This window comes from Cupressus sempervirens, chromosome 11, assembly GCF_028749045.1.
Source record: "Cupressus sempervirens isolate cs-2001-9-10 chromosome 11, ASM2874904v1, whole genome shotgun sequence".
NCBI classification, from domain to species: Eukaryota; Viridiplantae; Streptophyta; class Pinopsida; order Cupressales; family Cupressaceae; genus Cupressus; species Cupressus sempervirens.
The window spans coordinates 298,987,832-299,013,205 of NC_143128.1; the positions used below are offsets into that span (position 1 = coordinate 298,987,832).

Sequence of the window (25,374 nt, forward strand, 5' to 3'; positions counted from 1 at the left end):
TTTTTCAAATTGAGATAGAATATATAAATAAATTCTAGAAACGCTCAACTGGAACTCAGAAGATAATTAGTAGTTGAGATAGATCATACACAATCTATGTCATCTCTTACCTCTCATCCTGCACACTCTTCACATATTGCATATTTTTCGCATACATTACATTGGTATAATATCCATTGACGAGTGCATAACCTGCAGCCAGGGTCCTCATAACGCGATAGTTGGAGCAGAGGATGTTGGGGATGATGTTTGGGATGGATGATTCCATCTTTCCACCTGCTCTCCATAATTTTCTCAATTCCTCTCTTTTTTATGTCCACCACCAAATTTTCCTTGCTATCTTCTTCACCATCACTCAGTACTTTTACCACTTCCATTCCCCTCCCACTTACAATCTCACCATTTATATCCACCACCACTACTATTGGCTCCGGGTAGCAGTTATTATTTGCACTAGCAAGACCCAGTACCATTCTTCTCACCTTCACTATCCTTTCATTTATTCCCATTCCATTCATTAAGTCCTTTCGCAAATACTCAATACGCCGCCAAAATCTTTCTATATCAGACAAGGAGAGTGTTGCTATGCCACACATCTCCGACTCATTTTCTTTGAGCTTCTTACAAGCCTTGTCATAATCATCTGAACTGATTCTATATCGATGGGCAACATAAAGCACATTGAATTCCATTCCCAACGTTGTCAAAGCAGAATTCATGTGAGGGGCGAGCTCTATCATCTTCTTAGGTGAACCCACGCACAACAACGTCATTACTCCACCAAGATCCATCACCTCCTTGGCCTATCACCAAAAACTCCAAGTTCTTATCATTAAGAAATTTAGTATAAATAAGCTCGGAGATTTATAGCGCATAGCTGAAGTGAAAGGTTACAATTGTTCTAAACTCACCTTGTTTGAGAGAAACTCGATATTTTGAAAGACGAATTGCAAAGTGGATGAAGAGTTGAGTCTCAATGTCTCCCACTCTGCCTTGATCAGTTCTTCTTCACGAGCTTCTGAAAATGGATACGCCTTCACACCCCACCTCTCTATCATCGCCATTGCATCTTTGTTTGATATCCTTCCCTTCTCGTCCACCACACAAACGAATGGCTTACGAAGATAACCATTATATTTTCCCTGTAAAGCCTCACTAAAAGACGCTATTCTCTCCTTTATCAACCATGTATTTGGTACCGAAGGCCACGGAGCATTGACAGCCGCTCTCTCAAACTCCTCCCACGTGTCCCACGGAGCATTGACAGCCGCTCTCCCAAACTCCTCCCACTTGTCTCCATCTACGATTGGAACCCAAACTACTTCTACCGAGTTATTAGTGAAGCCACTCTCTTGCATTTTCACATACATTTCTTTCACGGCAGAGGTGTGCGCCATGGTTGTTACATTAAGAGATGTGATGAGCAGTAATATCAATTTCCCCTGTAAATCGGCAACCTTTACCTGCAATCATCATTCTCTTTTACTCTTACAAGCTAGCCTCAAATATTTCTACCCAATCAAAACGACATTAAATTATTAAAAGTGAATTACTCGAAAACAATACCTGACGGTTTCCACCCAGCAAGAGATAATCTGTTTCTCCAGTTACCAGCAATTGTTTTAGCAATTCAAGGTTGTTCTCTCTCGGAGTGTTTCCTAAGAAGGCCGCTCGATTCAACATATAAGAAGACATGTCTTCCCACGCCGACAGGAAATTTAAGTTGTTTTCTTCTAATTGATCAGTGCTACGGAAAACTACAATGCCACCCGCTGCTCCATTAAAAGATGCGTATAATTTCTGATAGAATGAGGAAGTCCTGAAGTTATCAGGCGTATGAGCCACGATTTTGAGGGCCGCACACTCGGAAGATATTAATGATTTAAAATGTTTCCCAAGATATATGATTTGCAACTCTTTTGAATTCTCTTGCAGCTGCTGCAGGTTCTTTCTCATTAATGCTTCGTACCCCCAAGTGACATCGTGAATATCAATGATGAGGATGATAGGATTTTGTGGTTGAAGTGAGGATGGATGGAAGGGGTTTTCATCTGCGTCAAGCAGAAACCCTTCCTCATCAAATACCCTTGCTAGTGATAAAAATTACAGCACAACACAACAAAGAAACAAAACAAGAGAGAAAGCCATAGAGAGGAGAAGCCATGGAGAAATCCAGAAAATGGGCTCTGCTGATCATAGCCCAATCCATTCTATTTATAAGCAAATGCATCATAAATGTAGACTGTAGGAAGAAGTTAGCTATGGAATTTATAATGGACAGTTGAAATGGATAGCTGAATGGTTGGTTGCACATGGAAAATGAATGGTCAGTGCTAGGCGGCTGGTCTGTGCCGACCATATCTAAGATAATTTATTTATTTCAACATCCCCCCATAAATTAATTATCATATTTTTTTCTTTTTTAGAAATCGCTCCATAGTCTAAAGACGATGGGTCCTGGCCTTAAGCCTTGTTAGGTACCCATTTACAATCAATTATCAAATGCTTTCACTCATCTTGTTTCCCTCATCATAATCACTCTAGGTTTTGTACGGATTACCCATAACCGATGCAATATCAAAGTGGTTTTAAGTTCACCACAAACTTCTCAAACATCACACAAGTGGTTTTAAGATCACCACAAACTTCAAGCACTCAAGTGGTTTTGGATTACCACAAACCAAGCACTCACTGGTTCTAATGACCACAAATCATCACTACGGGGAAACTATCATCACTCTGGGCCTTTCTCTTTTGTACCTGCATCAAACTAATTATTGAGTCCATATAAAAAGAAATCCATCTACCGAGATACATGGGTACCCAGCCGCTATACTCGCCAGTTCTGTAGAAATCTTTTTCACATACATGGTTCATCAATATGTCAAACCAAAAAAACCTTTAGGGTGTCGGGCACAATCGATAATGCACCCCATACATTCACATAGCCCATTAAAAAATCATCACTAATTCAATTTTAATCACTTAGTTGGGGGATATCAATGCAACCAACTTCTATTACATAACCACTATCAAGAACATCATATCCTCCACAATTAGACAAACAAATTCTCACTTTCAATCCCAATACATTTATCCTATCAGCACACACACAGACCTTTGCACCATGACAACAAATTTTAACATGCCATCTCTTTTCCTAATGAATGCTAACTCCTACAACTGATTTATAATACTCCACACATATTTCAAAATAAAGTACTATTAATAATAACAAAATTAGCTTTCACCTTCAATTTTAGCTTCCTTCTTTTCATGGCTTCTCTCTTTCTCATAGCGCTCCCTTGATATTTTTTTGTCACATTAGAAATATGTATGCAATCTTTGGCTCTCCCGCTTGCACAAAGTTGCTCCACATCCCACAAACATATGAATAACAACTTGACATTCCCGCATTAATAGCAATCCAACACTCTTGAGTTGCTTCAAATCAGCAATGCTTCTTTATTTTTTATTATCGGATATTTAGTATAGCTATTGTAATTAATTTAGGGGGGATGTCAACATAAATTAATTACATTGCAAAGCATGGTCAGCACCGACCAAGAAGCTTCCAGAGGCATGTGCGGCCATCCCTCCAACTGCCAACTACTCTCATTAAAAACATTACCAAACTCTTCTCTAGAATGCTCTGATACCATGATAAAAATTACAGCACAACACAACAAAGAAACAAAACAAGAGAGAAAGCCATAGAGAGGAGAAGCCATGGAGAAACCCAGAAAATGGGCTCTGCTGATCATAGCCCAATCCATTCTATTTATAAGCAAATGCATCATAAATGTATACTAGACTGTAGGAAGAAGTTAGCTATGAAATTTATAATGGACAGTTGAAATGGATAGCTGAATGGTTGGTTGCACATGGAAAATGAATGGTCAGTACTGGCCGGCTGGTCTGTGCCAACCATATTTAAGATAATTAATTTATTTCAACAGCTAGCACCCCTTCCAACAACAGAGCCCTTCTCCCTTCTTCTTTACCATGCAACTGGAATGCAATTAGAATTAGTTGATGCAATGCGGTCTAAAATTTCGCACCAAAATAGAAAAGAAGTGATTCTGTAAGTTAAACATATCCAATCTAAGGCCACCTCTAAATTCAGATTGGTAGCCAAAACAATAATGGAACTCCACAAAGAATAATTATTTGCACCAAATTAAATATATACGGCCTTAGCACTAAACAAAATTACAATTTTATACCTGAGGGAAGTCTGTTACCACCACCAGGCTCCTCTTCTTTTGACTTTTCATTTCCATCCAACGCTGTATCATTCTTTCACTGCAAACAATGTCGAGGCGCCACAAGCTCCTGATATTCCCCACACTATCCATCCATTCACCACCCAAATTCTCACATTTGCAAAGTTCTAGTCTTGTTAATGATGGGAGAAGATGGAAATCATCAGAAAGCTTTTCTAAACTAGAACACCCTGATAGATTTAAACTTTCCAAGCAGCTAAGCTCGCCAAAACGGTCTGGAAGATTGCATAAACTATCGCACCTGGACAGATTCAGGTATTTTGGAGCTGCAAGGCAATGGAAGTCGCTGCTCAATTCCTCCAGTTTAACACATTTTGACAAATTTAATGTTTCTAGAGAACTTAGTTTTCCAAAATTTTGAGGCAGGCTTGAGAAGCCCTTGCAATCTTCCAAATTTAATTCTTTCAATCCTCCGAGACAATGAAAGCCGTTACACAGCTCTTCTAAGCTTTTACATCCTATCATTTTTAAAAGTCGCAGGCAAGTGAGCTCACCGAACCTCTAGAACATCCTTGTAATGAAATACTTGTGACCATTGTATTGTTGCAAATATCTTCTGGTACTTCACTCAAACTCGAACAGCCATAAAAATATATATCAAATCCAAACGCAGACATCAAGCGTCCTGCAAGGTTATGGGGAAGGCAAAACAGACTGGAACAACCGCTTATACTCAATGACTCTAATGAGGTGAGGTTTTCCAGATCGCACGGGAGCTCTTGCAAACTCGAGCAATTTGACAGGTTAAGCCGAGTAAGATTGGTCAACCCCCAAATCCAGCTGGCAGCTGCTTCAGATTCGGACAATAACTCAGATCCAACCTCTCCAGATGTCGGAGCTTGACAAGAGCTTGGGGCAGTTCTTCTAGGCCTTTACATTGGGAGAGTTTCAACCTTTGCAGCTTATGTAAATTTGGAAAACAGTGGGAAATTCCATCAGCATTGCATTTACGCCCGATTTCCAGCTGCTTTAATGAACCAAGACGCCCGATTTCCGCGATTCCATGTATTCGGCTACCAAATAGTTTGAGCACCTCTAAATATGGATTGCCATGCAATTCCTTTTGTGAACTTGGAACATTCAAAAGTTGGAGGATTACTTTTGACAAGTCAATCAGAGACTTAAAAAGTCTTAGGCACTCTTCCTTGTTATTTTCAATTGTATCCGCAATTTGCAAAACTGCGCCCACCATTAAGAAACCCACTGCAAACCAATGAACACTTCCAATGGTATTCAATACTCTAATACTTGTTTCATGTGTGTTTCCAGAATATGCTTTTATCTACAAAACCAAATACAAATTGAAATGAATTAATCATCAACAAGTAGAATTAGTATTTACTCTTCCATTTCTCAATAAAATAAATTATACCCAGTAAATCAATAGAAGTATTTATTCACAAAAAAGGCTCATTCATCAAAAAAAAATTGAAAAAATACTAAAACATTTTATAAACAAAATAAAATTTCTTAATAAACATTGTTTAATTAAAAGAATAGTTAATTTCTATTATATTTTTTAGTCAAATGTCACTAGCTACACAATTAAATTTTATAATCAGATCTAAGGCATTCCTAAAGTTAAAAAGCAAAATTAAATTTTCACGATTAATTTTTCTTTTCTGATTGGCTTCTCACTGGGGTAATTCTTACTTATTGACTCGAAAAATTAGAATAAACGAAAACCAGTAAACCTCTGGAAGCGTCATTGGGAGTCTCCGGACCAAGTTATGCCGGTCAAATTGTCATCCAGGTTTCTTGATCGTGGCAGGGAAGGAGAATCAAATTAAGGTTTCTTGATTGCTGGCGAATTATTCAAATCTGAATTTTGGGAGTTTTCAGGTTTCATCGAGAGGGCTCTGATTTGTTTGTAAATCATTTCACTTTGATCTGACTGTTTGTTTGATAATTGGAATGGGTTGATTCCTTGCTAAGGCATAGACTGTATAAGTACAATATTTTAATTTATTAGTCCCTGCTTTAGCAACTAATGTTCCTATTATAGAATTAATTTTTTTCAAAGTAAAAACATTAGACAGAATTAAGGTTTTAAAATTAATATTTTTTAATTCATTTATAAAATATATTAATTTCTTAATTTTGATTGGCCTCAAACCATTTTCGTGGAAAAATCGAATTTTTGAGAATGAAATATAGTATAAAGACAAAAAAAAAAAAAGCTGCTAGTAAGTCAATGTTTGTTCTTCACATGCAACACTATCAACTTGATTATTCTCCGTTGAATGAGGCAAGCAGTTTAAATTTATTTTAATAAGTACTTCATTTAAGTTTATTTAGGTGTTATCAGCCTATCATATTTGGATTCGTATTCCAATGAGTGCAACTGTATTTTCATTGTTATTTATTATTTGCTAGTTTTTTATTTTTTACCATTACTTTTGTTTTAGTAATATCTATCATCCATTTGTCAAGCCTTCTATTGATATTAGCATGTGTCAGTCTAATGTAATAATTCAACGAATCTTGACAGATTTGTTAGCAAATTTGTAATGGCTAAAAATAGGCACAAGCGTGCCCCGCAAATTTGCAATTTTTTTTTAGTTTATTTCTTTTCTATATCGTTCATCTAGAATATTTGTGGCATGATGTTCAAAATATAATCAATTATTGTTTAAATCAATAAAAAAATAAGAAAGTGTCATTGAAAAGGTTACAATTTAAATAATAAAATATCTTTTATATTAATAATTATTATATTCTTGATCTCAAGATATATATACTTTATAATATTTTAGTAATTTAGTCTATATTTTTAAATGTTAGCACATCATACACAAAGATTAGAAATTAAATATAATTTATTTTTAAAAACTTAATTATCCTTATTTACCAATCAACTCCAACATGTTCCCTTTGAGGAGTCTTGTGAATTTTGTTTTTAAATAAAATTTTGATAATTCTTCTACTTTCACAATAAGCGATGACATGTGCTGGAACAACAAAGCTTTCTAATCAAATTTTGTATGTATGATGTTCATCTAAGTAGAAATGTGACATGTTTCCTAGGAATCTTGACATCAATCTATTGCCCGACCCTTGCAAAAGGTAGGGACTCAAGCTCTCTCCAAGCTCTTGTTAGAATATATAATTAGTTAGTAGGTTAGTTGATTAATTGCTTACCCCTAGAAAGTCTTTTAGTCGAAAATATGACTCATAAAGCCATGAAATAATGTGTTGAAAGCCAATCCAATTGTATATAAATTACAGTACCATATTGAATGGTGTAGGTGAATTTACTTTTTATGGTGTTTGCTCACTATTGTAACAATAATATATTAAATAAAATATTTGCACAAAATATATTATTTGTCTTCGATATTTCTTATATTAAATACATAAAATATAATTTAATATCTCATTGTTGAATAAAAATATTAAATAATAAAAATTGATGTTAAAATATATATATATATATATATATATATATATATAGATAGATAGATAGATAGATAGATAGATAGATAGATAGATAGATAGATAGATAGATAGATATTGTCTTCATCTCTCTTTTTCTACTATATTTATGTTTTTGATTGAGGAAAAATTTGAAGGGACCTAAAACCCTTTACATAAAGATTATTTAGCAACACTGAACATACTTAAAAAACACCTTGACTAATAGAGAATAAAAGTCTCAAAGCAAATCCCAACCCAACCCCTAAAAAAAATGAACATAACATCAATACAAGAAACCTTGTGCTGGATCAAAAGCATACACAACAAAACTAGCCAAAATTCTTCAAAGTCTCAATGGCTTCGTCTTTCAATTGATTCATCTTCAAAGCCACATTCCTCAATTCTCAACTATTCAAAGGTGGATTCAAAGTTGTCATCTTTGTGCTTTCCCTAGTCCTCTTTCTTTGACTTGATTCTTTCTTCATACCAACCTCTTTATCTTGTTCTAGGTCCACAATGGTCTTTTCATGGTGGAATTTCTCCAATTTAGCAACCAAATTTTTCATATTATTTGGAGGACTTGACCACTTTATGGTTGTGATCCATAATTCTACGTGGGTGGTATCAAGATTATTAATCTTCTAGTCTACGACATGCCGAATCTTCTTATCATAAATCTCCCTCATCTTTTCAATGCCTTCGACATTCTTTGATTTAAATAATCTCCCATCATTTTTTTTCATCTTTTATCCAAAGGGCACAAATAGAGGGTCCATGAGGATTCTCCTTAACACCTCTAGAAGTAGGAACCACGAGATCAACTTGCACATTAACCTTCTTAGATTCCTTAGTTTTCATTTCCTCAAATTTAGATGAAAGGACACAATGATTAATATTGAGGCAATTGACCTTGTTGCCTTGGTTTTCTAATCGTCAGATTATGCGAATTTCTATCGTATTGAATCAAAAAGTGTTCAAGTGTGCCACAATTCAATCCTTAAAAGAACCTCTAGTAATTTTATGGTCTTAATGCCTCCAACTCAAGTCTAGCTCCCCCTAGCACTTTACATTTTTAAAATCCACCACCTAACTCCAAGTTATGAAACATTAATAAAAGCTCTCAAAACACATATTTTCAATCAGAATATCAACCTTTAAGACATTAAGAGGTTAAGAAATGTGGTTCAAAATAAGTAATTTAATTTAAATCCTTAACCCCCCTACCCAAAAAGGATCTAAAACAAAGCACTTCAAACACACATTTTGAACACCAAACCTTAACCTCCAAATATAAATAAGGTTAAGCAAGAGACCCAAAACACGTGTTTTGGAAATAATTCTTAACCTCTTTGCCCAAATGTAAGAAGTTAAAAGTTATAAAGTTAATGAATCTCAATAAGAGTTAGTTATCACCGAAGGCTCATGATATGAAAGGTCATTTGCACAATTGAGATTCATTTGGAGTCCTTGAAAATACAATGATTTAGTTGAAAAACTTTTGATTCCTCCACACCAAAGGTTAAATTAATATCAATATGGTGCATAGTTCAATGAGTACTCTCAGAAAGACGTCATTTTGTCATTTTATGCAGAAGTATAAAATTTCAAAGTCTTAGGTGTGTATCTGAAAATGAAGATGGAAGGAGGCAAAGTGTTTGAAACTAATGTTGCAAAGAAAATGAGGATAACCTCATAGCAGATCCCATCCAAAATAAAAGAATTTTATTATAAGTCTCAAGGGCCACGTGACTTCATCCCAATCGTGCATAGAAGGAATGTGAAGTTGAGTAACTGATACCATAGTGCTAGGCGTCTCCAATGCAAAGTATGTTGAAAAAAGAAACTCGTTGCTTACTGAGTGATGGATTGATGAATAAAGACAAGGCCTATTATGGTGAGAAAACAATAATGTCTACGTGTGATGGTTCATGCATTCCACATGGGTAGAGGATATTTTGAAAACCAACCCTTCCAAAGCAGGTTGATATCATTGTTTTATGACAGAGGAACTCTTCAAGGTGAGGTAACCCATGCTTACTTCCATCCACTAAAATATCAGTTGAGAAAAGAATCCAAAGCACGTGGTTGTATGAAATTGACAACCCTATTTTGCAATGAATTAGCTATTCCATGTGAGCAAAGAATGTTTTGAATGCTACCATTGCATGAGGAACATTAACTGTGCACTGTTTGACAAAATGTCTAAGCAATAGAAGACATTGTGCCCTCAGTTTTTTATTATAATTTTTTCTTTGAAAAATTCCTCAATGAGATGATGTTTTATGTGTTGTTCCCAATAGCATGGTTGTGGTGTAGGCAAGGCATGGAACTGAGCTGAGGTGTACCATGAAGGGTAAGTGTCAGTGTGCATCAAGGGTGACTTAGGTGGTCAACCTCCCTCAAGAGGGACGAAGAAGAGTAGTCTTTCCCTCTAGTCTTCGGATGGGATAGAGGCGACATATAGTTTTAGGAGTTAGGCAGAGTAGCATCACCTTATCATGATATGGTGAGGTTTGATGACAATGCAAGGGTCCCTAACTTAGTGAAGTGGAGTAGCTGAGCCAATGTTGGCGATGGCTCAACATGAGTTGTCTAAGATCTAGACACTAGGGAAGTAGAATACCTAGTCTTGTGGTAGGAGGCAAACAATTTGTTCAAGTAGGAGCATTGGGGACTTATGGGGAGTTGTGTGGGGGATGTGTGGAAAACCCAATTATCTATGTAGAACGATATCGAAGGGGGTGGTGCGCTGGGTATACATCTAGGTTGCTTGGTTGGTTGGATTTGCATTAAGGTAAGATATCTCAATGGTTGTGTTGGTTCAAGATAGTGATCAGGATATGGCGCTCCAAGGGAGTGCTTGAAGTGAGCTATGTAATGTCCCCAATATTATTAAATAATAATATTTTGTTATGTGGCTGAGAATCAATGTATTTAATCTCTCGAGCCCATTGGTTATTTTTGTACTTGTCATCTTATTGCTATTTTGTAATCCTTCAGGAAGTTTCCCCGAAGCCCTTTATAAGGCCTTCTTGTAGGTTGTTTTAGGCATGCTTTTGGATTATTTTCTATGTACTGTGAAATCATGTTGGAGTTCTGGATTGTTCACCATTTCGGAAGTGAAAGATCTTCCCAATTTGGCCTTGTAGTTTTGGTAGGATTCATCCCTCACCCTATTCCGTTGTTGCATATAATTCTTTGCTCAATCCTGGCAAATTGGAGCACCATCTTTTGACAATTATTATTGCATCCAAGTCTCTATTATTGTGTGGATTTTATCAAGATCTATTGTGTTTTGTGTATGAACCAGATTGAACTCTGTATTGGGTTTATATACCTAACCGTGTGGCCTCCTGTCATTTCCATACTACTTCTTCCTTGGTCGTACAACTTTCACCCTCCATACATGTTGTCTTACATTGCTCTTGTTGCTCATCCACACCAAGTACAACCTTCCATATGGACACCCAGTACTCACCGTACATCCTCCTCTCTTCCCCTACTATACTCCTACAATCACCTTATGACCTTTTCCTTACCCCCATATGGTCTCCTATTTGTGCAACGTACGGCCATCAACCCTCCCCTACCATACTTCCACTCACTCCACCATACTGTGCCCCTCCAATTGCTACCGTACGAACCCCCAACTACACCACACGAAACATTACAGTGGTATTAAAGCTGGTGATCTTGCTAGCCTTTCGGTGATATTGGATGCTGCCAAGATCTGGATCAGTACGAAGAATGGGTGAATCAAGTGCTAAAATGATGCGACTTCTAAGGGAGCTGACAAGTGGACAACAACAACTCAGTGAAACCTTGTTAAATGGACAATGACAACTTTGTGAGACCTTGGTGAAGGGGTAGTATCAAATTGGTGAGACCCTTTGACTTTTGGCACAAGGAAGGTCAAATGGAGGACATAATGGGCATGGTGACAATTTTGTCAATGAAAGGCTTCACACAGAGCGATCCCACACATGACCAATGATGCCAAAATTTCCCCAACAGTTAGAACAACCTAGGGAGCAAGAGCCTACTTTCCTTGAAATGCAAGATCAATTCCATCTTTCACGGATTATGTGGATTTGCGGATGAGGTATTCTAGAAGGCAGGGTGATTACAATGATGACATTAGATGAAAGATTGGAAAGATAAACTTATCATGTTTTGATGGATCTGGGCATACATCAACACAAGCATGGGTTCAAAAGGCTAGTACATACTTCCAGCTCAACCCCATGCCTGAAGAAGAGGCTATCAAGTTTGCAGCACTTCACTTGGAGGGAATCGTCCATGAATGGTGGCAACATGGGATGGTCACCCTCGATCATAATCATATCACTTCATATGTCGAGTTCACAAAGAGACTTATTGATCGCTTTGATGGAAGGGATCTAGAACTTAACTTCAAGGAGTTGGCACTACTAAAGAAAACTGGATCAATAGAGAGCTACATTACAGAATTTCAGAAGCTATCCATACTAGTGATAGACATTTCAGAGAGAAGACTTTTTTTATTCATGGATGGGTTGATCAAACCCTTAAAGGGTTGGGTGAAGGGTTCTAACCTTGACACACTTGTGGCAGCAATCAAGAAGGCATGGGACATGGTAACATCCACTTCTTTGTCTAAAAGTTATTCATATACTAGGCCACCCATCGTTTCAAAGGAGAAAGACAACAAGCCCCCTCCAAAGAAGCAATCAACAGATGAAGCTATGAGACAATATCTAAGGAGAAGGAAGCTATGTTTTAATTGTAAGGAAACATGGGAACCAGGACACCGATGCTTAGGGAAGGGGAAGATCCATTACATAGAAGTGATGTCAGACAATGAAGAGGATGAGGAACCATGAGTCAAAGAAGATGATCAACAAATTGTGAAAGAGGGATACATAAATCATGCAAAGAGGATTGTTGCACTAGTACGTCAAGGAGGAACCATTGCTCTTGCGAGCACTCCGAGGTGTACTATTTTTTGGATACGAGGAACTCTCCAAGGAAAACAGGTCATAGCTATGCTAGACAGTGGGGTCACACTTAATTTCATTAATTCATCACTTGTGGAACGAAGAGGTTTGACTAGGAGACACATGCGGGATTCCAAGTCAAGGTAGGTGAAGGAAACCTCCTATCATGTACCCATTTGGTCCCACAACTTAACATTACCATGGGAAACCATACGGTGACTGAAGATTTCTTTGTAGTAGATCTAGATGACATGGAAGTAATTATTGGCATCCAATGGATGGAAACATTGGACGAGTACACACAAAGCTTCAAATGAATGGAGTTTTCATTCGAAGTGGATGGAAAGAAGGTGGTCCTTGGGGGAATGTCAAATGGAGGGCCGAAGGAAATCTTAGCACAATGGATGGAAGCTATTCTTCGACATGATGACATTGTTTGGACAATACAATGTTTGATATCAACAAAATTGATGAAAGTAAAACAAATCGACCACCAAGATGATGAGCTTCACACAGTGTTGGATAACCATAGTACAGTCTTCATCAACATCCCTCTAGGCATCCCTCCACATAGAGGATTTGAGCACATCATTGAGTTGGAGGAAGGAGCCAAACCCATCATCACTAGACCCTATCACCATCCAAAAAGGTTTAAGGAGGAGATAGAAAAAATGATCCAAGAACTCTTAGAGAAACGAATGATTAGGCCTAGTTCCAGTCCCTTTGCATCATCAGTAGTTTTGGTTAAGAAGAATGATGGAACCCTCTGAATGTGTGCGGACTATCGTGCACTAGACAAGAAAACAATTAAAAATAGGTACCCCATCCCCAAGATCGATGAACTATTGGATGAGTTACATAGTGCACTCTATTTTTCCAAAATAGACCTTCGTTTGGGATACTATCGGATCCGCATGAGAGACGAAGATGTGGAGAAGACCACCTTCCGTTGCCACTACGGACATTATGAGTTCCTAGTTATGTTATTTTTTCTAACCAATGCTCCAGCTACTTTCCAGTCATGCATGAACCACATCTTCAAAAAGCAACTACGAAAGTACCTATTGGTGTTTTTTGATGACATACTTATTTACAGTGAGACATGACAGGAACATTTGAGGCATTTGGATGAAGCACTCAAAATTATGGAGTCACAATCACAGTTTGCCAAGAGATCTAAATGCGAGTTTGGAATGACACAGATATTGTATTTAGGGCATATAATCAGTGCTCAAGGGGTTCAAGTACACCAGGAAAAGATTCAAGCCATCTTAGATTGGCCACCTCCCAAGACTCTCTCTGATCTATGTGGATTTCTTGGATTGTGCAGTTACTATAGAAGGTTCATGAAGGGGTTCTCACAACTTAGTGCACCACTAACAAACCTGACAAAAAAAGGATCTTTTCATTGGGATATGAAGGCACAACACACTTTTGACAAGTTGAAGGAAGTTATGAGTTCATCCCTGGTCTTGGCACTTCCCGATTTCAATCTACCCTTCATCTTGGAGTGTTATGATTCAGGAGAAGGTATTGGGGCAGTATTGATGCAAAACTATCACCCCATTGCATTCGAGAGTTGAAAACTCTCAGAAGCAAAATAATTGTACTCCATATATGGTAAAGAGATGCTTGCAATCATGCATGCACTAACAAAGTTTCGACAGTATCTTGTTGGGGCAAAATTTGTGGTGCGGACAGATCACAACAACCTAAGATATTTTTTAGAACAGAAAGATTTAAATGAACGACAACAGAAGTGGGTGAGCAAAATTGAAGCTTTTGACTTTAATATTGAGTATGTGAAAGGAAAGCATAGTGCAGTGGCTGATGCTCTATCAAGGAGGCCTACAATATGTTCATTGTCTAAATTTTCATCAGATTGGAAGGAATGCCTATTGGTTGAATACTCCAAGAACACATTTGGTTGCCAGTTGATGGGTGGTCATGTACAAGATGATAGGTATAAGGTGGTTGATGATATTATCTACTACAAGGGCAGGATTTATCTAGTACCCGAGTCCAAAAGGAAGGAAAGAATTCTAAAGGAGATGCATGATTCACCGTTGGCTGGACACCCAAGATACCTAAAAACCTACAGGCAAATCCAAGAACATTTTACATGGAAGTGCCTCAAGAATGACGTCTTACAATATGTACAAGAATGTTCTACTTGTTAGCAAAACAAATATAAGCATACCCTACCTGCAGGACTTCTCCAACCATTGCCAATCCCTGATCAAAAGTGGGGAAGCATTTCAATGGATTTCATCACTGGGCTACCCAAAGTTCAGGGGAAGGACTACATTTTTGTCGTGGTTGATCGTTTGACCAAGTATGCCCATTTGTTTTCCATTTCCACCGGGTACCAAGCACCACAAGTGGCCGAGTTGTTCTTTCGTGAGGTTTTTCGTTTGCATGGTCTTCCACAAAATATAGTAGTGACAGAGATAGTTGTTTCCTTAGCAATTTTTGGATGGAGTTATTTAGGCTAGCGGGAACGGAGTTGTCACCAAGTACGAGCTACCATCCACAGTCAGATGGACAGACTGAGATTGTGAACAAATGGTTGGAGGGTTATCTGAGGAATTATGTTTCAATGCAGCAAAAGGCATGGGTGTGTTGGTTGCATTTGGGTGAGCATTGTTACAAAACGACCTATCACATGTCAATAGGCATGTCACCCTTCGAAGCATTGTATGATTATGACCCTTCATCATTCATGGATTTGGCATTGGGAGACAGTTGTGCGTCGAGGCTAAAGATTGGCTATAGGAGAATTTAGATATCATGAGATCTCTCAAGGAAAATCTACAAAGGGCTCAAAATCAACAGAAGATATTTACAAACCGACATCGAATTGAGAGAAGTTTTGAGGTGGGTGATCTAGTATACCTTCGACTTAAACAATCCTCCCTGAAGACATCTGATAAGGAGAAACTAAAACCACGCTTCTACACACCCTATAGAGTGGTTTGAAAGGTAGGAAAAGTTGCCTATGAATTGGAGCTTCCTGAAGGGAGTTGAATCCACAATATTTTTCATGTGTGATCACTAAAAAAGGCTATTGGATAACGTGTCACAGTGTCGAAGGAATTACCTCCCATTGATGAAGAAGGGAAACTAATTTTAGAACCAACAGAGATCATAGATGTCTAGGAGAAGAAGCTCAAGTCTTGTACCATTAATGAGTTTCTTGTGCAATGGAAGGATCTTCCTGTCGAGGATGCCACCTGGGAAGGTGAGAAAATTCTAGAGCATCCAAGTTTGCAACTGCCTGAGCGCAAGCAATATTTGGGCACGGAGGACTATAATGTCCCCAATATTATTAAATAATAATATTTTGTTATATGGCTGAGAATCAATGTATTTAATCTCTCAGGCCCATTGGTTATTTTTGTACTTGTCGACTTATTGCTATTTTGCAATCCTTCGAGAAGTTTCCCCGAAGTGCTTTATAAGGCCTTCTTGTAGGTTGTTTTAGGCATGCTTTTGGATTATTTTCTATGTACTGCGAATTCCTGTTGGAGTTCTAGATTATTTCGCCATTTCGGAAGTGAAATATCTTCCCTATTTGGCCTTGTGGTTTCAGTGGGATTCACCCCTCACCCTATTTTGTTGTTGCATGTAATTCTTCGCTCGGTCCTGGCAAATTGGATTGAAGCACCATCTTTCAACAATTATTATTCACATCCAAGTCTCTATTATTGTGTGGATTTTATCAAGATCTATTGTGTTTTGTGTATGAACCAAATTGAATTCTATATTGGGTTCGGTTACCTAATCGTGTGGCCTCCCGTCATTTTCGTACTGCTTCTTCCTTGGTCGTATAGCCTTCACCCTCCATACACATTGTCGTACATTGCTCCTGTTTCTCATCCACACCAAGTATGGCTTGTCGTACAGACGTCCAACACTCACCGTACATCCTCCTCTCTTCCCCCACCATACTCCTACAACCACCATACGACATTTTTCTTACCCCCGTACGGTCTCCTATTTGTGCAACGTATGGCCATCAACCCTCCCTACTGTACTTCCACTCACTCCACCGTATTGTGCCCCTCCAATTGCTATTGTACAAACCTCCCACTGCACTGCACAGAACATTACAAGCTAAGCCATGAGGCAAATGTGTATTAAGTAGCTAAAGAGGCGGTTATAGGGCATGTCTCGAAGAGGTAGGTCATGATGTATGGCAGGTAATGATGGGTTGTGGTGCATGACTAAAATGAGTATTTAGTAGATCATAGGTGAAGTTATGGTGTTGTAGGTGAGTTGGAAGGAAGTGCAACATCCAAGGGATTGGGTGAATCATAGGACAAGAGCATGGTGCTCAAGTAGGTATGTATTGCAAAGGAATTTGAGATGACTAAGATTGTGTATATGCACAAAGGGTTGGTTTGAGTGCAGTGGATGCATGAGTAACAAGGTGCTCAACAATAATGGGATGTAGACATAGATGTGGTGTTGAGGCAATTGGGGCCCATTGTTTGGATTTAGTGCTTGGCTAAGGTAGTCAATAGTTTTGTGGAGAATAGGTTTGAGCTTCAAGGTTCATGGCAAGTTGGGGGAGCCTAATAAGTGATGAAGCCTCATGGAGACAGGGGTGTGCTAGGATAGCATACAAGTTTTGAGTAGAGGAGATGTTCAAATGTGCGTTAGGGGTACCGAGTATACATGCTAGGGTGGTGTGTGTGTAGTGTGCAAGGGAGGACTCAGTAGTCTAAGTCACTCAAGGTGGATGCAGTGTTCATCTAGGGAGTTGTGGTGATTCTTAGTACAATGGTGCAGTGGTTGGCTTAGGTAGTAAGAGTACTATAACAAGAGGAGTTGTGGAAGTTTTGGGCATTCAAGGAGTGGCGTGATGGTGATCACGGGTGATAAAGAGATTAGGGGACTTGACATCACATATGGTAGGTGTTGGAGTAAGGTTGTCTTATGGGGGACACTGAGGCAAAGATAGTATAGGGCTTAAGTAAGGGGTTTAGCTTTGGTTAAACTAGGGTAGAGCTAGGAGCTCGAGGATGCGTGCATGGTGCATCAAAGGAAGTAGAACCATGGGATTCTGGCATATGCTTCTATTCCACAGGGGTGTATGTTAAAGCAATCGGGTGTGTAGGTAGTTGATGAAGATTGGAGGTAAGGCGTAGTCTGGGTGAACGAAAATGGTCAGACCAACAAGGGAGTCAAAAGTAGTGATCACATGTGACAAATGTGGTTGGAGATTTTAAGAGACAAGACTCGTCCTCGGCATGAGCTAAATCCAGCCCCGTGACACTAATAGTCATTGTAGAAAGATGCTTATTTTGGATTCGATTGTAATAATAGTACCTAAATTGACCAATTACCAACCAAAAAATCCAAAATATAACACCCTATAAATACATATGTTAATAGCTATTGATTTTTAGTTCCTAGCATAGCCAACTAACTATTGGAATCGTTAGATGCACATATAATTTTATTGGTCAAATCAAATTTCAGTATTTTTAAATCAGTTTATGTATTGTATAGTTGATTCATTTTAATATGTTTATAAGAATTAAATAATTCTATTGGCCGTCACATAAAATAGCAATGAGAAAATTAATATTGTACAATTTTAATTAGTAAAAAGGAAACATGACCGTCACTTCTTCTAGATTTTTCGCCCACATAGCAAAGCCTTAAATTTATTTCAGCACAAGCATTTTTTGTATGGCAGGATCGAGGAATCAATCCATACCCTATTCCCTCCCTTATTTCAACAAATCCATCACTGTGCATATCTGTGTTCAAAGGATTCCATGACTCTCTAGTTAGTAATTGTTTAAAATTTCGAAACAGTTTCGCTCACCTCATTCATTTACACAAAAATCACCATGAAGTTTTGCATAACAAAATCTTAGTGATATTTTCTTCTGCATTGCAGATTGGTACAAAGTAACCCTTGTTGGCAGGAACTCATTGGAAATTCTCAGGGAGATCATTAATGATGTGGCAAGTGTAAGTAATCTTGTGACAGCGGGGTTTTAGCTATTTTTCTTGTGAATGCTTTTGTGTAGAGGGTTATTTAGACTCTAGTTGTTTACAGTATTTGCATGAGGATGTTCTAGGGTTGTGGCATTTTCCGTCTAAGAAAAGTCTTAAATTTTTGTCTTTATCATTATTGATTTTTTTGCCAGATATTTCATTCCAAGCCGTATTAAGTCGGAGGAAAAGAGGCTTGGCTGAAGTTTTCAATATTTAATGAATTCTTTAGTTATATTTTTCGGTGTATGTTTATTTTTAAATCTACAGGTAATTTATTTTTTATGCACAACTTTGATCTTCGTTGATATTCTTAATTGATGTTTATAGAGGTTTAACACATCTCAACTCTATGTAAATTTTTAATTTAATTTTCTTACAACTATGTTTACAATTGAGGTTTATAGAGGTTTAACAGATCTCAACTCTATGTAAACTTTTAATTTAATTTTCTTACAAATTTGTTAACAGGACTCGGTCAGTTTATTTAAGAAAATTCTTTAACTTGCAGTGTATGCATTTCTTCTCGGACATGAGGCTCTGAACTTTGTTCTTCTAACAATTTGTATCTTATATAGGATTTTCACAAGTCTCATATCTATGCAAACTTTTTATTTTCCTGCCATCTTTGAACAGATGAATATGACCATAATTCATGCTTAAGAAAAAATAAGGTCAATCCATGAACATTTTCTGGAATTTAAATTTTCAACGGCAATATGTGCACGCCTACTTTCTTCAGATTAGGTTAGCTTGGAACAACTTCACTCATTACTGAGTCAATTTTACGCATCCACATTCTCAAGACGAGCATATCAAATCTTGGGGTTATCATCTTCTATGCTAAAACATTCTTAAAAATTCTAAAAAAACTTTCAAAATTGTCAACTAATGTTTAACAGAATTGTAGAAAACATTGACATAGATGAGCAAACTAGTGGAGAACAACCAATATATGAATAATGCACATGTTTCAAATTTAATTATCTGGCTAAACTATATAAATTTTGTTTTTTCTTGACTTAACCATCCAGCTTACTTATGATTTCTACATTTCTTTATGAAATATAATTGAGCACTATTCTAATCTGTATCTACTTAATAATGAAATATAATTGAGCAGCATAAGAGAAAACGACAATTTTAAAAGCCACTTAAACCTTCGATGAAAAAATGTAACAGTCAACAATTTTATAGTTGTTTCAAGAAACATTAAAAACAAATAGGACAAACTACCGAACTAGTTTGCAAGTTTCAAAATCAAAAGGCTCATTTCAGATCTCAATGATTGAAAATTACCATCCAAATAGTCTATTCCTAGTTGAGTAGGTCAAAAGCCTATGAATCTACTTTGTTTTCCTCTTCAAAGTAATTGCAAAGAAGTATATTACCGTACAAAATGGTTTAGGAATTGGAATTGCAGAAACTTGACTCGTGTACAATAAATGTTTCAATGACCTTATTCATTTCTTTAATTCTCATTCTTGTTTTTAAAATAAAAAATTATCATAAATTATATTATTCAATAAAATAATTCATAAACTAAATATAAATTATAAAAAAATTATTTATTTATTTTTATGATCTCTTTCTATCTTAGTCTTCTGGTTGAACACAAAATTTCCTCAATTTCCATTGCTATTGGTGAGAAAAGCAGGCAATGAAAGCCTCCACCATTGCATTGTCATCCACAATCTCATTATATAGTCCACCTTCTCTGGGCGACCTTAACAATCTACAATGTATGTGATCATTTTTAATTCTTATATTTAATTTCAACTACATAGTTAGCAACTTCCAAGTCGTCCCTACTCCTTGTTCCATCTTCGTCCTACTCTCCGTCCGCGCTGTCTCATAACAGAAACTCTCCCCTGCGGCTTCTAACTGTATTGATCTCTGCTAATACTTCATTATCAAACATGCCTTCCTCTGTAGTTCATGGCAGCAACCAAGCATTCTTCGCGGTCTATGCGAATGGGGGCTCTCACACGCCATAGGTCAGAGCCAACGGCTCTCAGGATGCAGCTACCAACGGCTCTCAGGTTGGAACGTCTCATCACCAGCTTGTCGCCAACGACTCCTCAGTGGACATGACAGGTGCTTCCTCCTCAAGTAGCTCTTCATTTATTCCTTCTGGTACGTTCTCACCTATCCCTCCTTTTCCTCCACCAGTTTCTTGCAGCTTTTATTGTTCCTCTGCTTCTCTTGATCGTGTCAAACCTCGAGCCCCTCCCTTACTTGATCAATGCTCCAGCTCTCTTGTTCTCACGGATTCCCCTCTCCCTGACCTTCCTCGATCCCCCCACCCTCCTCTTATGAACCTTTCCCATCATGTACCCTCGTCTGAGCACTTTTTCCTTCATGATTGGGAATCCAAGCTGGTTGTCAACCTCTCGCAGGCGGTCTTAGATCCTCTCTGTCTCCAATTTCTCAAACGTGGTCTCAGCTTTTCTTTGGGTCCACGCTTCATTCCTTTTGTCAACCTTCTCACTGAAATTGAGAGTGCTATTCGTAGCCTCCCTCCTGAGGTCCATGAGGAAGTGAGGCAAGATTGCGCTGTCTCCCTTAGACATGCCAAGCCTCCTAAGAGCAACATCCCTAAAGCTGAATTTTTCGCTTTCAAAAATCTGTTGCGTAGTAATGACATTATCATCTCTAGAGCCGATAAAGGCAACGCCTCGGTCATCATGAACAAGTCCGACTACATCTCCAAGATGCAGCTCCTTCTTTCTGATCGCGGCATCCATAGAATTGTGGCTCGCAACCCTTGTTCCAAGATCCTCAAAAAAGTCAAAGTGGCTATCATGGGTTCCACTTTTGATGATTCCACCAAGAGATTTCTTATTCCATCCAAGGAAGTCAACCCCCCGTATCTATGGGGTCCCTAAGATTCATAAAGCTAACGTTCCCTGAGGCCCATTGTTGATACAATTGGCTCACCTACCTACCCTTTAGCCTCGTTCCTTGCTAAGCTAATCTCTCCATGAGTGGGAACAAGTGACTCCTTCATCAAAGACTCCAACCATTTTGTGGAGTTCATCAAAGATCACAAAGTGGAAAAAAACGACATATTAGTCAGCTTTGATGTGGTCTCCCTCTTCACTAAGGTGCCCATTCTTGACTCTATTGAAATCGTCAAACACAAGGTCAACAAAGAAGTGGCCACCCTAGTAGAGCTGTGCCTGAGATCTACTTTCTTTTCCTTTCAAGGTATTATATATGAACAGTTTTCCTTTCAAGGTATTATATATGAACAAGTCGAAGGCGTGGCGATGGGCTCCCCTCTATCCCCAGTCATTGCCAACCTCTATATGGAGCACTTCGAAGAAATGGTGTTACACTCCTTCCCTCTCAAACCCAAATGGTGGAAGCGCTACGTCAATGAAACTAATGTATGTTGGCCACATGGACCTAAAAAATTAGATGAGTTTTTCACTCACCTCATCAGTGTGTCTCCTTGCATTTCTTTCACTAGGGAGTTAGAGTAAAGGATAGCCTTCCTTTCCTTGACATGTTGCTTTCCACGAAATCTGATGGCTCGCTAAGTCGTCAGGTCTTCCACAAAGCCACCCACACTGATTTGTATCTCCATTCTTCATCCCATCATCACCCTCACCAAAAAGTTGGGGTTTTAAGAACTCTCTCCCTTAGGGCCCTTCGCATTTGTGATGATGATAACATTGAGCAAGAGTTTTCTCACCTTCGTCAAGTCTTCAGGCTCAATGAGTATTCTAACAAGCAGATATCTAAAGCCTTTCAACAAGCGAAGACCTTTCACTCCTCCGTGAAACCTATCCCTTCTCAAGGTATGGCAACCCCCACGGTGGTCCTCCCTTTTATTGAAGGCATCTCCCACAAAAGATCAAAAATTTTGATAAAAAAAGGAGTTCGCTGTGCCTTCAAACCCCTTTTCAATATCAGAGACCACTTACCCCCACTTACGGACTCTAGAGACACTTTTTTAGAATCTAGAGTCTACAAAGTGTTGTGTTCTTGTGGTATGCCTTATATTGGCGAAACAGGTCGATCCTTTACTACAAGAATCAAGGAGCATAGTGCCAACATCAAGCACGAAAGAGTGGTTAAATCTTCCTTAGCCGAGCATTCTTCTTTAACCAAACATCATATTTGTTTGGAAAGCTCTCAAATCTTGACTAAAGAAAACAATTATTATAAGAGAAAGATAGAGGAAGCGATTGAAATATTTAACCACCCCACCAATCTCAACCGGGATGAAGGATGGGCCCTTAGCCTAGCCTGGCATCCACTCTTATCCTCCATCAAGAGGCCCCATCATCCTCGAACTTAACCCTCTCAACCCTCAGCTCCGCTTGTCTCTTCTCTTCTCTTTCCTCTTTTATCCTTGTCGTTGCCGCCCTTTCCTCCCTATTCCCCCCTCCCACCCCCCAACTCTAGTTTTTAGTTTTTTATTCTTGTATTCTTCTCTTTTCATTTTTATTTTTTATTTTTTATTAATTATTAAAATTTTATTAAAAAAATTATTGTTTTTGTGCATTTATTTATTGACTTATTTGCTTAAGTACATTTATTAAAAAATTTCTCTTCTTTATTTGTCTCTTTATTTCCTTTATTTTTCTATTTTTGTCATTATCTTATCTTAATTTTATTTGTTCATTATCTTCTTTTTCTTTTGTGTTGTGGTTTTGTTTATTCGTAAGAATGTACACTTCTATGTACATATTCTTTGCAGCCCTATATATATCATTAAAAGCTTATTTTCTTTTAGGTGACCTATTTATCATTTTTATTATTATCAATTTTTTGGCTTCAACTTATTTTTTCTTCAATTATTATCTTTTGTTATAATGTATTTTATTATTATAACATCTTTTTTCTTTTATTTATTCATTCATTTTCATGTTTTTCTTTATCTAAGCTCTCCCCTCTATCTTGCTTCCCCTTCTTTCTTAATTATTTTCTTCCTCGACCTACGTGCTTCCCTCTTTGCCACCCCACCCACCTCTCTCTTTTTATTCTGCTTAAGTCTGCAACCTATCATTATGTTCTCTTAGCTCTCTCATCCTGATGATGGATCATTGAGTATGATCTAGAAGCATACATAGAATACACAGTTAGCAGTTAACTGTAACACTTAAGACGGAAACTTTGACACTTGTGCCTGTTGTTGAAACTGTTTTAATGACTATAATTAAAAGATCAAACAAACGAGGAGGTCACTGATATAATGCCCCCAATAATTACGAGATCCTTTCCCTATATCAATAAATGATGGAGAATAATCTCATATCAAACAGTGAATAACAATGTTACAAGTTATTTACACTAAAATGTAATGAATACTTCATATACACGTTTGTATTGTTCACCGGTGTTACAATAACTCCCAACACAACAAGAATTGATGAAAAAACAAAATAATATATGCAAGACTCTTTTCCTACCTCGTTGACAATTAGTTTCACATTTGTTGACACCTGATCTGCAAAATTAGAAGCGTCTGTTGCAGAGGGCAGTCCACTCAATTTCTCTCTGATGGGCTTCTTTTTCCGCTGGAAATTGTTAGACAAAGTGGTGTTTTTTAGCAAATACAAGATATGGAAAAACACAAATAAAATGAAGAAAATTAGCGCAGGGGTGATTTGTACCAGCTGAGCCTCATAGTGAGCCACGAGTACATCAATCTGCGCAACGAATCGGCTGAGATCGAAGTCAGGCTTAATATCCGCTTTCGTGTTTAGAATCTCATCGATGATATCAGGGGCAGGCGGGGCAGACGACGAAGATGAAGACGGCGTGGAAGACATTTTGAAAAATATAGCAGGGAAGAAACAGAGATGATGAGAAAGTTGTGAATGGCAAAACCTTGTAGAGGAGATGGAAGGCGTAAGAGAGGATGAAGATGAGAGAGTTGTGAAAGACAAAACCTTAAAAAATACAAGAAGAGGGGAGCTGAGAGCAAATGCAGAGAAGAGCTGAAGGCAGAGGCTCCTGTTAAATAGGGTTTAGCAATAGAAAGATGAGTAATATTCAGAGTAGAGTAAAGTTGGGGCAGCTTCAAGGAAAACAGGGCACAGGTAAAGCGAAAGCCTCAGAAATTTATTCTCTTGTTCCTAAAGCGCGTAGAGACACTGCATCGCGTTAATCATTTTAGTCCCATCGCTGGGTAGGCGCAACTTCCTCGAAATCACTTAACAGCCATTGTTGTCGCATCACTGGCCACTTTAACCTCTCAGTGCGAATCAGTGGATATGGCGAATCAGTGCTGAGACTTTGCGTCCCATCATCAGTAAAATAAAGTACGCATGCATCAACTCTCTCTTCGCGGAAGGAAGTCGCGAGTGTGTTGGAAAGTCATTTCCTTTGAGGGAAAGGAATCAACGTGTCTCCAAGTTTTTAAAAAGTGATGCGTCAGGTCCGTTTGGTTTATGGAATTTAAAAAATTCGGATTTGTACAAATCTTGGTTTAGCCAAATCAAAGTTTTGTATATCTTCATTCCGATTTTTTGAATTTTCTTGAAACCATTTGTTTCATTCGTAAGATGTTTGTGAAGACACATTTTTATGCGTAAGCTTAGAGTTGAAGGTAAATTTCAAAAAATAGTCCAATCTATTATTTTTACACTTCTTAAAAAACAAAATCAGGTTTTGATTTTCAATTTCTAGTTTTTTTAGAAAGTCGAAAAACTTGGTTTTGAGACAAA

At 37.9% G+C, this 25,374-nt stretch overlaps 2 protein-coding genes across 2 annotated transcripts; both read right to left on the minus strand.

The window, feature by feature from the left end:
• On the minus strand, positions 1–4,011 carry LOC149529307 (uncharacterized). The gene is made up of 4 exons (XM_089810033.1): positions 3,958–4,011; positions 1,567–2,090; positions 912–1,463; positions 1–803 (listed from the first exon to the last, which is right to left on the minus strand). Exons 2-4 carry the CDS (start codon positions 1,954–1,956, stop codon positions 114–116), a joined length of 1,632 nt encoding a protein of 543 aa, XP_089666159.1. The 5' UTR covers positions 1,957–2,090; positions 3,958–4,011; the 3' UTR covers positions 1–113.
• Positions 2,953–24,866, minus strand: LOC149529308 (uncharacterized). Its single transcript, XM_089810034.1, has 3 exons — positions 24,319–24,866; positions 24,115–24,222; positions 2,953–5,568 (listed from the first exon to the last, which is right to left on the minus strand). The coding sequence occupies exons 1-3, from the start codon at positions 24,475–24,477 to the stop codon at positions 5,050–5,052; spliced, it is 786 nt and encodes a 261-aa protein (XP_089666160.1). The 5' UTR covers positions 24,478–24,866; the 3' UTR covers positions 2,953–5,049.
• Positions 24,867–25,374: the final 508 nt, after the last annotated feature.